Genomic DNA, 14,959 nt, shown 5'->3' on the forward strand with positions numbered 1-14,959 from the left:
TCACAATGGACACAGGTGTCAGAATTTGCCAACTGCACAGTCCCGACTAGAGGGCAAGCAAGGCACAGCAGGAGAACTGAAGACCAGCCCCAAAGGGGTAACTTCTTCGCTCCTTGGTTAGTCAAATCCAAGTGATTAGGGAGGACGGGTTTGTGGTATGGGTACAGGACAGGGACACAGGTGATGAGGGTTCTGTTCCTTGGCCTGCCGCATAGTGCTCCTGCGCAAATGAGCTAGGACAAGTCATGATCTCTCCATGTCTCAGTACCCTCGCCTGTAAAACAGGGATAACAATATTAATCTACCCCAGGGGATAAACGTGAGACTAAATTTGTTAGTGGCCATAAATGTTTTGAGCTCCCAGGACAGATAGTGCTATAAAGGGGGAAAGCGGTTTTATACCATACATTACTTTTTAAATCCCCTCCTTTCACGATAAGCAGGCATGTTATTCTAGCTGCCTGCAGGTCCAGCAAGCAAGGCGAAAGGATACAAAGGACTACACACAGGGTTATAGTGGCTGACAAGACAACTCGTGGAATCCCAGCTTTTCTTCCTTCATTCTTTAGGTTTATTTTGAGTGTCAAGGCAGCCTGAATCCAGCAGGCCAGGGTCCCAAAACCGAACGTCAGGGAGGTGCCGACATTATGGATTTCTTCGTCGCTGGAGAGCTACAAAGAAAAAGGAACTTGTGATTTCTCTGATACACCCCAAAGAAAAAAACATCTATACAATTCCTCAGTGTGATCCTACTTTCGGGAAGGGGGAAGGAGGGGTGTAATATTAAAGAAGAATCATTTGGTTGCAAAATACACAGCCAATGCTGCCTTCCTACTCAGTTGCAACATAGGTGTCTGGGAGGTCCAGCTGTTTACAGCCTAGCTGCTGCTGCAAGCAGAATTTCCTCCCAAACCAAAGAGCAGTAGACAAAGTGATGTCCTGCAAACATCCCCGCCAGCTCTCTGGCAAGGCCGCTGGAAAAACCAAACGAGATTTTTCCTGCAGAAAATCCTTTGCTGGTTCTCCACCGTGGCCAGTGCATGCTGGGAAAATTCTTTGAGCCTTGGTCAGTGCTGTTCTGTGGACATGAACACTGATGCTCACGGGCCCAGTCCTGCAATGAATGAGCTCCATGCAGGTGGAGCCCCACTGACTTCAAAGGGGTTCCATTAGGACACAGGCATCCTCTTGCCTGAGCTTGCAGGACTGGGACCACAGATACAAATTAGCTATCCAGTCACAGTGACTTAATTTAGGGGAGGCCAAGTCACCTGGGAAGTAACAAGCAAGACAAAGGCATCACAAGCCTGGCTTGGATTCTGACAAAGTGAAGCTTTTTGGGTGAGATTCTCAAAGCCACCTAGGGGATTTGGACGCACAATTCCCATTCCAATCAAAAGGAGAGGTGTGTCCAATTTGTCTCGGAAGCTTTGAAAAATCTCAGATTTTATCTATAAATAAGAATTCACCTAGTAAAAAGCAACCCTGTTGGGAGTATCTGCTGCTTCTTCACCATGATCAGAGCAAGTCAAATCCACCCTTTGTCAGTGAAGTCAATGGAGGCTCACCGGAAGTGATTTGGGACCATGACCCCATCTGATTCAGACTCTGAAGGCAAAATGATACATACAGAATTGTGGCTTTTGTTCAAAAAGGCAGGGGCAGACCCTTTGTTTAAGCACCTTGCACACTTTGGAAGCCAGTATAAATAATAGATTCACTTGGTCTTGTCTTTCAGTTTTCCAGCTTGTCCTTGACACAGCTAGTGAAATTCACTCCACCCACAGAACGCCTGAGTGTTACAGGGCTCCATGTAAGTGGAGTGCAGGGAGCTGAAAGCCATCCATCCACCCCTAGCCCAGGGGCAGGGAGTGGGGCTGCCACTCAGCCAGCAATGAGTTTAGACTTGAAATTAGGCAAAGGACTGAAGTTCTGGAACGGCCTTCCAAGGGGAGCAGAGGGGCAAAAAAACCTAACTGGTTTCAAGACTGAGTTTGCTAAGTGTGTAGAGGGGATAGTATGATGAGACTGCCTATAAAGGCATCTGCTAGTAACAAATATTTCCAATGGCCGGAGATGGGACGCTCGATGGGGAGGGCTCTGAGTTATTACAGAGAATTCTTTCCTAGGTGTCTGGCTGGTGGGTCTCGCCCACATGCTCGGGGTCTAACTGATCAGCATATTTGGGGTCGGGAAGAAATTTCCCTCCAGGTAAGACTGGCAGAGATGCTGGGGCGGTTTCGCCTTCCTCTGCAGCATGGGGCACGGGTCACTTGCAGGCAGGGGCAGCAGGTTTGTAGAAATTTTGGTGGTGCCCAGAACGCCCAGAGCCCGCCCCTCAAAATCTGCCTAAGGCTCTGGGAGGGAGTTTGGATGGGGGGAGGAGGTCTGGGGTGCAGGCCCTGTGCTGGGGCAGGGGATTGGGGTGCAGGCTCTGGGAGGGAGTTTGGGTGGGGGACGGGGTCTGGGATGCAGGCTCTGGGATGGAGTTTGGGTGCTGGGTGCAAGCTCCAGGCTGGGGCAGGGAGTGCAGGAGGGGGTGAGGGGTGCAGGCTCTGGCCCGGAGTTTGGGTGCAGGCTCTGGGGCTCTGGGCTGGGGTGCAGAATCTGGGAGGGAGTTTTGGGATGGGAGGGGGTGCAGGCTCGGGGGGGGGGGGGGTGCGGCCCTTACCTGGGGCTCCTAGGCAGCGGGTCAGGGGGCCTCCCTGCACTGCTACTCCCAGGTACTGCCCCCGCAGCTTCCTATTGGCCGCATGGGCGTTTGGAGCAGAAGCATTGCGCGTAGACACAGACCCGACCCACCCCGCCCAGGTGCCGGCAGCCATGTGGAGTGAGCAGGCAGGAAGCTGCTCAGCTCTGCTGCACTGCTGGTGGTGGGTGGGGGCCTGTTTTAAATCACCCGGGGATGTGCGGTGGGGAGCGCCAGGGAGCAGAAGGCAGGGCTGAGGGAGAGACCCGGCCTCAAACATTGCTGGAGCCGGGCCCGGAATATTCCTGGTGCCCAGGCACCAAGAACCCATAGAACTTGCCGCCTATGCTTGCAGGTTTAAACTAGTGTCAATGGTGGAGTCTCTGTAACTTGAAGTCTTTAAACCATGATGTGAGGACGTCAGTAACTCAGCCAGAGGTTAGGAGTCTATTTCAGGAGTGGGAGGGTGAGGTTCTGTGGCCTGCGATGTGCAGGAGGCCTGACTACATGATCATGATGGTCCCTTCTGGCCTCAAAGTCTGTGTTGTTACTCCAGCCTATGAACTGGAATAGCAGCAACAGCCCCTCTGCGCTGGTTGCATGGGGTACAAGATCCATGTGCAATGGGGAATCTGTGGCCTGACCTCAGACCTCAGCGCTGCCTTTGACATTAGCCTATCTGGGACCATTTCCACAGCATACACTTTCCTTTGCATGGCTGCACAGCCTCCCCACTCTCCCTCCCTCTATCTATATTCATTCTCAGCTGACGCAACCCCGCTATTACTAAAATGTCAGAAAAATCAACAAGAAATTAGCTCTTGGATGAAGACTGGCTGTCTCAAGCTGAAGTGATAGTGGTTTGAAAGGGGAAACGCTTAGAAGAGCTGGCCCGGACATTGTCCTGGTTGACTCCTCCCGAAGCCTGGATTACCAGGTAACATCAGTTTCTAAAAACACCTGTTTCACCTCCAGTTTGCAAGGAAACCTCATCCCTTCCTGCCAGACAGAGACCTGGCCACAGGGATCCATGCATTTTTCTCTCCAGGTGGATCACTAACTTCCAGATGGATCACTAACTCACTGTACCTGGAGCTGAATGGGAAGACAATGCACAGGCTCCAGTGTGTAACTGCCCAACTTCTCCACAGCTCAGGCCACCGTGAGCACATCAGCCCTCTGCTCAAGTCCCTCCACTGGCTCCCAGTCAGCTTCTCTTGCCAGTTTAAGGCTTTGGTCCTAATTCCCAAAGCAATTCATGGATCAAGCCCCAGAGTTACATTAGAGACCGAATTTCCATCTGTGAACCGTCATATCTGCGCTCCTCTGGGACAACCCAGATCATAAAGCCCAGAACAAAGCATGTGAGAGCTGGTGACAAGTCACTCTCTGTCAAATGGATCTGGCTATGGAACAATCCTCCAGAGGAGGCCAGGCAATTCCTGACTGACCACCTCTAGGAAAAGCTGTGAAACCTTCCTATTTGAGAAATCCTTTCCACCATAACAATGTCAATCATAAGACTGACCCCTCTTCTTCCCACTACACCCTCAGCAACCAAACAAACAAAAGGGAGGGGGGGAATTAATAAAATCTAAAATAATAAAAAGCCTGCCCCCAGAAAAGTGTTTACCCCTAAAAAGTGAGAAGAACCAGAGATTCTGCAGTCCACTAAGGATCTGGCTACTGATTTCATGTGGAAGACATACAGATACTATGGTGATGGGTGGAAATATAAAAAAGATCGATGGTGTGAGCCAACAAGGGACCATGTTACTTTTGCTCTGGTAGCTTTTAGTGTGTTAAGCGCTCTCTCTCTCAACATCCCCCAGAGAACGGATCTTGTCCAGAGACACTATTGCAAGCCCTATATTATATTTTGTGGTGTTGCCAGTAAGCAATAAGGAAGCAAGGGCATTTACTATGGGCTAACGTTGACACACCTTGGTTGTGGTTTGGCACAAGACCAAAGAAGGGTGCTGTTCACCAGCAAGGTGTGGCTTTATTAAACCAGAATATATAACCTAGAGTAATTTACTGTAACAGCTTCTAAAGAACCAGACCTTCGCTAGAGCAGAAAATACTGGAAAGGAAGGAAGGAGAACTTTGAGATTCGGTTTCCTAAAGCCAGCCCCACCTCTCGCAGCTTCCCCTTCACACAGCTGGACAAGCATTGGGCTAGCTCTTACAACTTGGGGGTCCACAGGCAAAACCAAGGCCACAAGCTGCTAGACAGGGGAGATGGGCAGTGATGTCAATGAAGCTACACTGAATTGGTGTACACCAGCTGAGGATCTGGCCTAAAGTATCTGATTGGCTCATCCTTAATAAAAAGTCAGAGTGGAACATGTTACAAGCAGACACATGATTACTGCCAACAGGTCACACACTGAGCTGGTTTCAATTTTTCTCTCTCTCTCTTTTTTTAAAAAAGAAAAAACTGATATATTCTTCCAGTTCAATGAAACTAATGTGCCAAATTCTCTGCTGTCATGATACCACTGACTTCTATAGAGCTATGCCTGCAGAGAATTTGGCCCAGCGTAATTTCTCATGCTTGCGCAGCAGTTACCAGTCACAGCTGCATCGCTACCAGTCCCACAGGGGGAGATTTTCAAAGACACGTAGGGGATTTAGGAACACAACCTCCATTGACTTTTGAAAACCGCCCCCTAAGATTTCATATTCACCTAGGAAACAAGCAGACACATGAATACAGTGGACACATTCCCACTCTAGAGCAAGCTTGTGGTGTCTCAAAATGACAGCTTGTTTGTAACAATAACACACACAGAACAGACTGAGAATTGAAAGAACTACAGCCAGGGCAATGACTCGGAGCAGGAAATGCCTTCCCTGTTTATATATAAAGTCCCTCTTGTGGCCAGTCTAAGGATAGGCAGGAGGTAAAACACCAACATATATTCTAATCATAGGAAGCAACTATCTTCATGGCAGCTCTGTGCTGGCAGCCTGGCCTGCTGTTAGCATAGAATTGTGTGCAAGCTCCCAGGGCTGGCCACCCTCCAGTGCAATCCCCACGCCTAGGCACTTGTCCATCAAGCCCGGTGCCTGCCCAGGGGTAAGGCAGGCTCCCAGCTGCTGTTGGGTGCCAGGAGATGGAACACCAGGTATCACAGATTCAAACCCTGCTTGGAAGTGGAGGGTTATTTCTCTTAAGTTTTGATTGAATTTTAAAGTTTATTAGAAATAATCAATCATCAGTGCTACTAACGGCAGTTGCCGCCTTCCCTTTGCCACCAGGGAAGCAATTTAAGAGGCAGTGGCAGGCCTAGGTAGTGGGCAGGAGGGTATGAGGAGGCAGAGAGCATGGACAGCCATTCTAGCAGCCGTACTCCTGCCATGGGCAGCTCCAGGAGCAGAGAGATCTGTGCTCACAGCAGGTAGGGCTGCTAGATAATGGATGCAGCCCTCATGACATGCCCATGGAAACCCAGAAAAGAATGACATGTTAATTACCAATAAGCTGGAGGGAGGGGGAAATGGGAGTGGGGTACCTGAAAGTTGCCAAGTAAGGTCATTCCAAACGAGGCCAAGCATAACGCAATCAGTCCGCTGACGTTCAGCCAGGGGTTTAGCACCTTTGGCTTCAGCTGTATAAAGCGGAGAACGGCAACGACAAGTGCTGAAAAAGGAAACAAAATGCCAGACGCAGTTAGAAACCCACACAGCACAAACCTGGTGGGTAGGATTTCCCAAAGCGCTTAACCCCGCTCCTGGTAAAACTCACATGAGCTGCCATGGGAGCAGAGGGAGGCCAGTGCTAAGTGCTTTTGAACATTCCCCCTTGCATTTAATTGCAGAAGATGCAATAGCACGGTAAGTAACTTGGGTAATTCCTTCTCTTCCTTCCCTGCCCCATTATTTATTGCTGACACTTTTGTCGCATCTTGTCCAAAACCTAGACAGAAACTGTACTGGACAAGGACTGTGTCTTTATTATTGGTCTGGGAAGCATTTGACACAGTTTGGACATTATGTACATAACTGATAATAATAGGATTTGCATGAAGTTTTATTCCATTAGCTACATTTGTGAGGAGTTCGATTTGATGATATAACTTCCTCCAGAAGGACACAGCAGGGACCCGATCAAAAGCTTGGATCAGGCCCTCTCCCTTCACATTGTTTTATAAAACAAACATTTCAAAAGCGTCCTTGCAAATGTGGCGCACACAACAGGGACAGCACAGAAAGCTTCTTCTCACTTCCCTGCCAACATATCACAATTCTGACCTAAAGGGATCAGCCTCGAGAGGTGAGAGTACAGGTCACTTTCACGACTATTCCATCCTCGGCCCATCTACAAAGACTGCCAGCAAGGGGGAAAACAAGGACAAGTGGGTGGGAACTTGTCCGCTGGGAACTGGACTAAGTCTTTCATGCTCCTTGCCCATAGCACAAGGAATTTTAGGTAGCTAATACTGCATTCATACAGGGCTCAATATCATCGATGTCATTCTCAGCACACTCCTAACCAGATCAGTACCAGTCAGACCGAGGCAGGGAACTGCCACTTGTAAGCGAGAAGTCAGTTTCCTAATGGGAAAGGAGCTAAGGGAGACATGATTGCTTTAAGAAGTCACAGAATCTTCTTCCTGGACTAGGAATGGTGACTGGTAGCAAGGCATGGAGAAGAAAAATTAACACATCTAGACAAACCCAAATAGGAATAATGGGAGTCCAAAGGACTGAGGTGCCTAAATTCAAATGAAATCCAATGAGAGTTGGACACATTTCCCTTATGTTTCTTTTGAAAATCCACCTTAATGTCCTCATATCCTTCAGCCTACTGCACATACAATCCTGTGGTATAACGACTGTACGGTTTGACTAGATCTTCTGTTTTAGCAGATATCCATCAGGAATTAAATTAATCCCAGAACAAAGGACCCAAGATCTGCCTTACGGTCCCTCTTAAGCCCTATTTTAAGGTTTTACGTGGTGCATAAGACCTTATTCATGCTCTCTGTGCTAAGGTGAATTTCTCTCTTAAGTAGGTTCCATTGCTTTAGTTTGGTACATTCAAATATATTCTTTCAGCATTGGTTGTTTTTTTTAAATACTAGGTCAGATTTTTTGATACAAGACAGATGACAGGAGATAGAGCCCTGCACCTGTAGGTCACAGGTTGAAAACCAAACCACATTAGTAGGGACACAAAATAATAACCACTTGGTGAATAGTCATGTAAAAATGAACTGCTGATCTCAGTCCAGCTCTCCTGGAACACTGTCCATTTCACAGGTAGAATTTTGCTAACAGCCTCTGCAGAGAGATCAAGAATCAAGTAAAAAGAAAAGGAGTACTTGTGGCACCTTAGAGACTAACCAATTTATTTGAGCATAAGCTTTCGTGAGCTACAGCTCACTTCATCGGATGCATACTGTGGAAACTGCAGAAGACATTATATACACAGAGACCATGAAACAATACCTCCTTCCACCCCACTCTCCTGCTGGTAATAGCTTATCTAAAGTGATCACTCTCCTTACAATGTGTATGATAATCAAGTTGGGCCATTTCCAGCACAAATCCAGGTTTTCTCACCCCCCGCCCCTTTTTCCAAAAACCACACACACAAACTCACTCTCCTGCTGGTAATAGCTTATCCAAAGTGACCACACTGGACAGTCTCTACGTAAAAGAATAAATGGACACAAATCAGATGTCAAGAATTATAACATTCATAAACCAGTCGGAGAACACTTCAATCTCTCTGGTCACGCAATTACAGACATGAAGGTCGCTATCTTACAACAAAAAAACTTCAAATCCAGACTCCAGCGAAAAACTGCTGAATTGGAATTCATTTGCAAATTGGATACTATTAATTTAGGCTTAAATAGAGACTGGGAGTGGCTAAGTCATTATGCAAGGTAGCCTATTTCCCCTTGTTTTTTCCTACCCCCCCCCCCCCGAGAAGTTCTGGTTAAACTTGGATTTATGCTGGAAATGGCCCACCTTGATTATCATACACATTGTAAGGAGAGTGGTCAGTTTGGATGAGCTATTACCAGCAGGAGAGTGAGTTTGTGTGGGGGGGGGCGGAGGGGGGGGTGAGAAAACCTGGATTTGTGCTGGAAATGGCCCACCTTGATTGTAGGGAGAGTGGTCACTTTGGATGAGCTATTACCAGCAGGAGAGTGAGTTTGTGTGTGTGGTTTTTGGAAAAGGGGGGGGGGGTGAGAAAACCTGGATTTGTGCTGGAAATGGCCCAACTTGATTATCATACACATTGTAAAGAGAGTGGTCACTTTGGATAGGCTATTACCAGCAGGAGAGTGAGTTGGGGGGGGGGGGGGGGAGGGTGAGAAAACCTGGATTTATGCTGGAAATGGCCCAACTTGATTATCATACACATTGTAAGGAGAGTGATCACTTTAGATAAGCTATTACCAGCAGGAGAGTGGGGTGGGAGGAGGTATTGTTTCATGGTCTCTGTGTATATAATGCCTTCTGCAGTTTCCACAGTATGCATCCGATGAAGTGAGCTGTAGCTCACGAAAGCTTATGCTCAAATAAATTGGTTAGTCGCTAAGGTGCCACAAGTACTCCTTTTCTTTTTGCGAATACAGACTAACACGACTGTTACTCTGAAACCTGTCAAGAATCAAGTAGACATCCAGAATGAGAACTGGGGTACTGAATATATTAATGAATGCAGGCCAAGCTGGCAAATAGTTCCAGCCACATTAAAAAAAAAAATGAAGAATTTGGAGGGGAGGAACTTTAAGAAAATGTTGATTTGATTGACCTTAAAAAAAAATTTTTTTTTTTCATTTTGGTGAGAAAAACTAAAAACATTAAATTAAGGTTCAAAATGAACCAATTTTTCAGGTCAGCCACCGAACCAAAAAATGAACGATTTGTTCACCTCTATTCAGCACAAGTTCCACTCTCACCCTACATGGTCCTTACAGATCATGCCTGAGACATAGTGGTAGGGCAGTGTTGGGATGATGACACTGCGGATGTTCATACTTGACCTGCTCGGTGCATACAGGATTTGGTCCCAAGCCATTGAAGTCAATGAAAGTTTTGCCATGGACTTCAGTGGGATCAGGATCAAGCATAGAAAAAGAACAGTTTCCAGGGATTTCAGGTCAGCATGTTGCCCAAGCATTACAGTACCAGGTATTATCCTGAAAGGGTTCCATTGTATCTGTTTGACTTGATGCAGAGAAAATGTATTCTTTAAAGTGGGCTCTAATGAGTTTCATCCTGGACAAAATACCAACATCAGCAGCCCCCCAGTCAATGCATGGGCATGACCGTTTCATCTTAATTATTTACTTTCTGTTTTGTAACTCCAATATAACGTGAATCAGTCAGTCTATTTTGGAGGGCTGCATCAGCCACTATATAGGTGCTTAAATTACACAACCTTCATCTTCACAATGCACCCCAAGGCAATAATATGGTGAAATGAACCATCTTTCTGTGCTGTTGCTTCATTATTGTCAGAGTATACGGGAGAGGAAGAATCCTAGCTCATGCACAAGTGATGTGACCATAAATGTTCAATTATGTTTTGGATCAATCTGTTTAAAAGATAAAGAATCTTAAAATGTTAATTTCAATACACACATTGATCCTGTCCTTAGGATTTTGCCACTGATTTCAATGGAAGACAAATTGGGCACTATCCAACCATGTGGTACAAACTAACAAGATCTGCTGGGCCGACATTTTCAAAAGTGACTTGTGATTTTGGGTCCCTCAGTTTTTGGATGACAGTTGAGATATCTTAAAGGTGCCAGATTTTCAAAGATGGGAACTCAGTACTTTCTGAAAATTAGGTCCTTGTAAACATGTCTCAAATTAGACACCCAAAAATTTGAGTACTCCCAAAATCACTCGTCACTTTTGAAAATTTTGGCAATTGATGTTTTTATCAGTGATGAAGAGTATTCAAAAACAGGGCAACACCGGAACAAGAGAGAAACAGCAATGTTCTCAACAACAAAAAGTGTTCCTTCTCCATATCAAAATGGAGAGATGCAATATTGATGGTATCCTTGCTGAGCACTGATGTTCATTATTTTTGCATGTACCAGATGGTCCTACCCCAGATGAAAGATCATAAAGCAGCACTGAACCTTGTAGCGTCTCTGAGCTAAAACTAGTAAATCTCAATCTCATTAATTATTTCTTAGAATCATGGGAGAGTGTGCTTGTGTGCGGGAGGGGACATATAGATGATAAAGGATTAGCAGACACAGCTAGATGTGATCTTAAAGAGGGGAAATATTTTGGTAATTAACTGTAAACTTCAAAACTAAGTAGAGCTGGTCAGCAATTTTCTTAATCTTTTTTCAATAGATTCATCCAAACCAAAACGGTTTGCAGGAATGGCTTGGTTTTGAGGATTTTTCAACAAAAAACAAAACGGAAAAAAGTTTTCAAATTGTTGAAATATTTTGTTTGCAACATTTTAAATTAGAAATTCCAGTTTTGTTTTGACTTTTCACTTTGAAATGTACGATAATTACATTTGTTGTAAAAACTTAAGAATAGTTGAAATCACAATGAAATTATGGAAACAAAATGGTTTCAATTGACCCAAATCATTTTTTTTTTTCAGGTCACAACAAAATTCAAGATTTTGATTTTTTATCCCAATTCAGGGCAGAATTTTTTCCAATATCTCAAAAGTGCTTACAGCACGAAAAAATCATTTCCTGCCCACATCTACAACCAAACAGCTGCATAGCTGTCACATGGAATGCTCAGATAGGGCTATAAAGAAGGCTGGAAAACATAACTTATTTTGTTGATCAAAATGCTGAGCACTCACCTCTGAAAATCAGGCCCCTTTGAGATGTCTCAAATAGAACACCCAAAAAGTCACCTACAATCACTAGTCATTTTAGAAAATATACGCCCTATATGTCCATATTCCAGCTAATGCTGTCAATCTGTCACAGTACTATAGATAGTGCTGGATTTGTCCCTCACTGAAGTCAACGGCAAAATTATCAGGACTCAACTCCATGAATATACAGAAATGAGTATCCCAAGATCCTTCATGTTTTGCTCAGGCAGATTAAAAAAAATTGAACATTACATTAATTTCCCCTCAAGAATGAACAAAGGGCCCTCCTACCTAAAATTCTGGCAATAATGGAGCAATAGGACATGAAAGGAAGTGTATTTTATGGAGAATATTACTGCATGGCCGAGGGTGTGTTGTAGGGAATAAGGCTGAAGGCTAGGTAATCTGAGCACCTGAACAGTGGCTGAAGTTGACATCTGACAAAGACTGACAAAGGCAATATGTTTCAGGGGGAATATTCTGCTGCTAATGTTGTGTAGCTTTTTCTCCCTGCATCCATCTCCAAACTGATCAACAACAGAGCTGGTCAGCATTTTTAACTGAAAAAAACAGCCTTTTCAAAGAATGAAAATTTCTATGAAAAATTGCATGACATTTTAAAAATGAAAAGGAGTACTAGTGGCACCTTACAGACTAACCAATTTATTTGAGCATAAGCTTTCGTGAGCTACAGCTCACTTCGTCGGATGCTCAAATAAATTGGTTAGTCTCTAAGGTGCCACTAGTACTCCTTTTCTTTTTGCGAATACAGACTAACACGGCTGCTACTCTGAAACCTGTCATTTTAAAAATGGTAACTTTTTTTGAAATGCTTACCAAAATGTTTTACTTACTAAAATCAGTGGGGGGGAGGGGGTGTGAGTTGTAAATGAAAAATTACAATAATTTATTTTGAAAACAAACAAACAAACTGGGTCCATTTTGAACCCTTTAAAATAAAAGCAATTTTTACCTAGATTGAGCGATCCCTTTTACGCACATGGGACTCCTAATAATGCTAATGGGAGTTATGCAGGAAAACAAAAAGAGCACACTACTGTGCCTACAAAAGGTCAACAACCTCAGCACCAAAGCAATATTTAAATACTGTGCCTCCTTGAACGTTCACTATTTTATATAATTTCCAGTATGTCCTCTCCTAGAGCAAGGTCTTCAGTGTGGTTAAGGTCAATAATGGTACAAGCTGGAAGTAGCCCTCATAAGCATCCAATGTAGCAGACATGCAGCCTGCTCTAACGAGCTTTGCTTTATCCCGATAGGGTAATGCCCATAGACATCATAATACATGTTGTTGTTGGTTTCCAGCCTTGGGGTTCCATAGCTATAGTTTTCATTGTAATACTGGGTGAGGTTCAAAGAGAAAATGCTGACGGCTTGTAGCAGGTTTTAGCCTCAACACCTTGTTCGTTCGTTCGATCTTTCATCACAATTGCATAAGTAACGTTCACTCATTCTCATACAACATAAGACCAGATCATGAAGTCGGCTGCATACAGGCAGACTCCTGCACCCACACAGAAGCCCATGGACTTTAATGGGGCTTTGTGTGGGTGCAAAGTCTACAGATCTGATTGTAGGAGTGGGGCAGTATTTCAGTAGCTCAACAGGGAGATGTGTACTCATGTCAAACACATTGGAATCTGTCAAGAAGTTTCCCACATACATATTGTTATATTTGGTTTTGAGGGCAGAAACTGCACTTGCAGGTATAGAATTGTATTTAGCTTTCTCTGTGTGTGTCAGGCCCATACACATGTTATGACCAAGGATCATAGATAGTGTAAACTAATGCAGTTCCATCAAGTCAGTGGAGGCAGACTGATTTATACTATCTGAGGTTCTGGTCCAATATATATCCATAAATATCAGTGTGTATAGATATTCCCCTTTCAAAATCTACTCTCAACCTTCACTCCATCTTAATACATGCATCAGTAATTCAGGATACAGTACATTAGTAATAATAATACTTAGCTGTTATATCATGCTTTTCATCAGTAGATCTCTTAATAAAGGAGGTGAGTAACATTACTGAGGCACAGGGAGGTGAAGTGACTTGCCCAAGGCCACATAGCAGGCTCATGGTAGAGCTGGATGTTGCAATTTACCCACAAGCCTTAACTCTGCCTTGGAGTGATACTATGAAATAACCATATGATGATGATGAAGGCATTATAGTGTTCATGGTTAAACCTATTTTTAAAATCACTAGATTCCCCCTACCACCACCTTTACAATGTCACTCCAAGGCAGAGTTAAGGCTGTTTGGATGCCCTAACTATACCTTTCCATCCTTAACATGTTTGAATTTCATTTAAGTGTCACCTGAACTCTGAATTTCCTGGGTTTGGAGGAAGATATGCTGTACTTTTTATATTTAACAAAATGGTTGAATCCCTGCTTTAAGTGCAAAACTCAGCTTAGCCTTGACTATGGAACTCTGAGTGGTGCTTCCATAATATACACAGCCACATTGGCAAAGACGGACTCAGTAACAACAATGGAGCATTAATTCAGCATTATCATTTTGATTAATTTGTCTAGGTAGCTTCAGGAGAAAATACTTACGGTATCTCATGCATAACAAAAAGTTTTATTGACAAAAACAATGAAACATTTTTTCAAGCATTATAACCATCAGGTGTTTTTCCCAACTATGTTACTTAGAAGCTTCACCCTTATCAGAAGCAACCTGTGAACTTCCATACTTTTACTAATGGAATTTAAAAAAAAAAAAAACAACTCAGAAATAACATTTTGTCAAATGCAATGACCAATTACACAATGTTTCCATGCAGGATTTTATAGTAGCAACAAACAAAAAATATCATTCCATGCTCCGAAAACACAGTCATACAGACTCAAGGCTAAGGTGTGATGATAAAAAAAGAGAATAAAATGGAAAGTATGAAGGTCAAACATATCCAGCTTTGTTCTGTCTTTTTACAATACTTACAAAATAATACTAGCTTCATACTAACAGCACCTCTTTAAAAGGTTTCAAATAATCAGCTTTGACAGCAACATCTACTGGATTTTATTCATGTTCCAATGACTCATTAAAGTGAATTAAGAGAGACAAAAAAAAAAAAAATTCCCCACGCGGTTCCTACCTAGAAATGCTGCCATGTTCATGACTTGGCTAAATACACAGCTTGCAGGGGGTGCATCACCTGCAATACTTCAAAAATATAAAGTGTATCATTGTAACTCTACTAAGACAGCTAAAGAGAGAAAGAAAGAAATAACATCCATTGATCAGAATGATATGTGGGGAATGGGACGGGGGAGGAGGAGATCCAGTTACCTTATGTAAGGGGGACTTTTGGAACCAGGTTTCCTAAGTGACACAAAAAAAACACAAGAGCCAGAATTAAAGATTTTGCTGTTTTGTGTCTCTAAAAATATTT

The 14,959-nt window shown here is 43.9% G+C and overlaps 2 protein-coding genes across 6 annotated transcripts in view; one reads left to right on the top strand and one right to left on the bottom strand.

Moving 5' to 3' along the window:
* The window catches only part of ENOPH1 (enolase-phosphatase 1), a 44,342-nt gene that overhangs the window by 28,358 nt on the left and 1,025 nt on the right, over window positions 1-14,959 (top strand). The window lies entirely within an intron of this gene.
* The window catches only part of TMEM150C (transmembrane protein 150C), a 42,714-nt gene that overhangs the window by 5,253 nt on the left and 22,502 nt on the right, over window positions 1-14,959 (bottom strand). For all 5 annotated transcript variants that reach the window (XM_074950485.1, XM_074950482.1, XM_074950481.1 and 2 more), the window contains 4 exons: window positions 14,857-14,889; window positions 14,663-14,730; window positions 6,208-6,335; window positions 494-671 (listed from right to left, as the gene is read on the bottom strand). In XM_074950485.1, coding sequence (XP_074806586.1) covers window positions 494-671; window positions 6,208-6,335; window positions 14,663-14,730; window positions 14,857-14,889 — 407 coding nt within the window. The remainder of the gene's footprint in view (window positions 1-493; window positions 672-6,207; window positions 6,336-14,662; window positions 14,731-14,856; window positions 14,890-14,959) is intronic.

The sequence above is a fragment of the Natator depressus genome, chromosome 4, assembly GCF_965152275.1.
Source record: "Natator depressus isolate rNatDep1 chromosome 4, rNatDep2.hap1, whole genome shotgun sequence".
Lineage (NCBI taxonomy): Eukaryota > Metazoa > Chordata > Testudines > Cheloniidae > Natator > Natator depressus.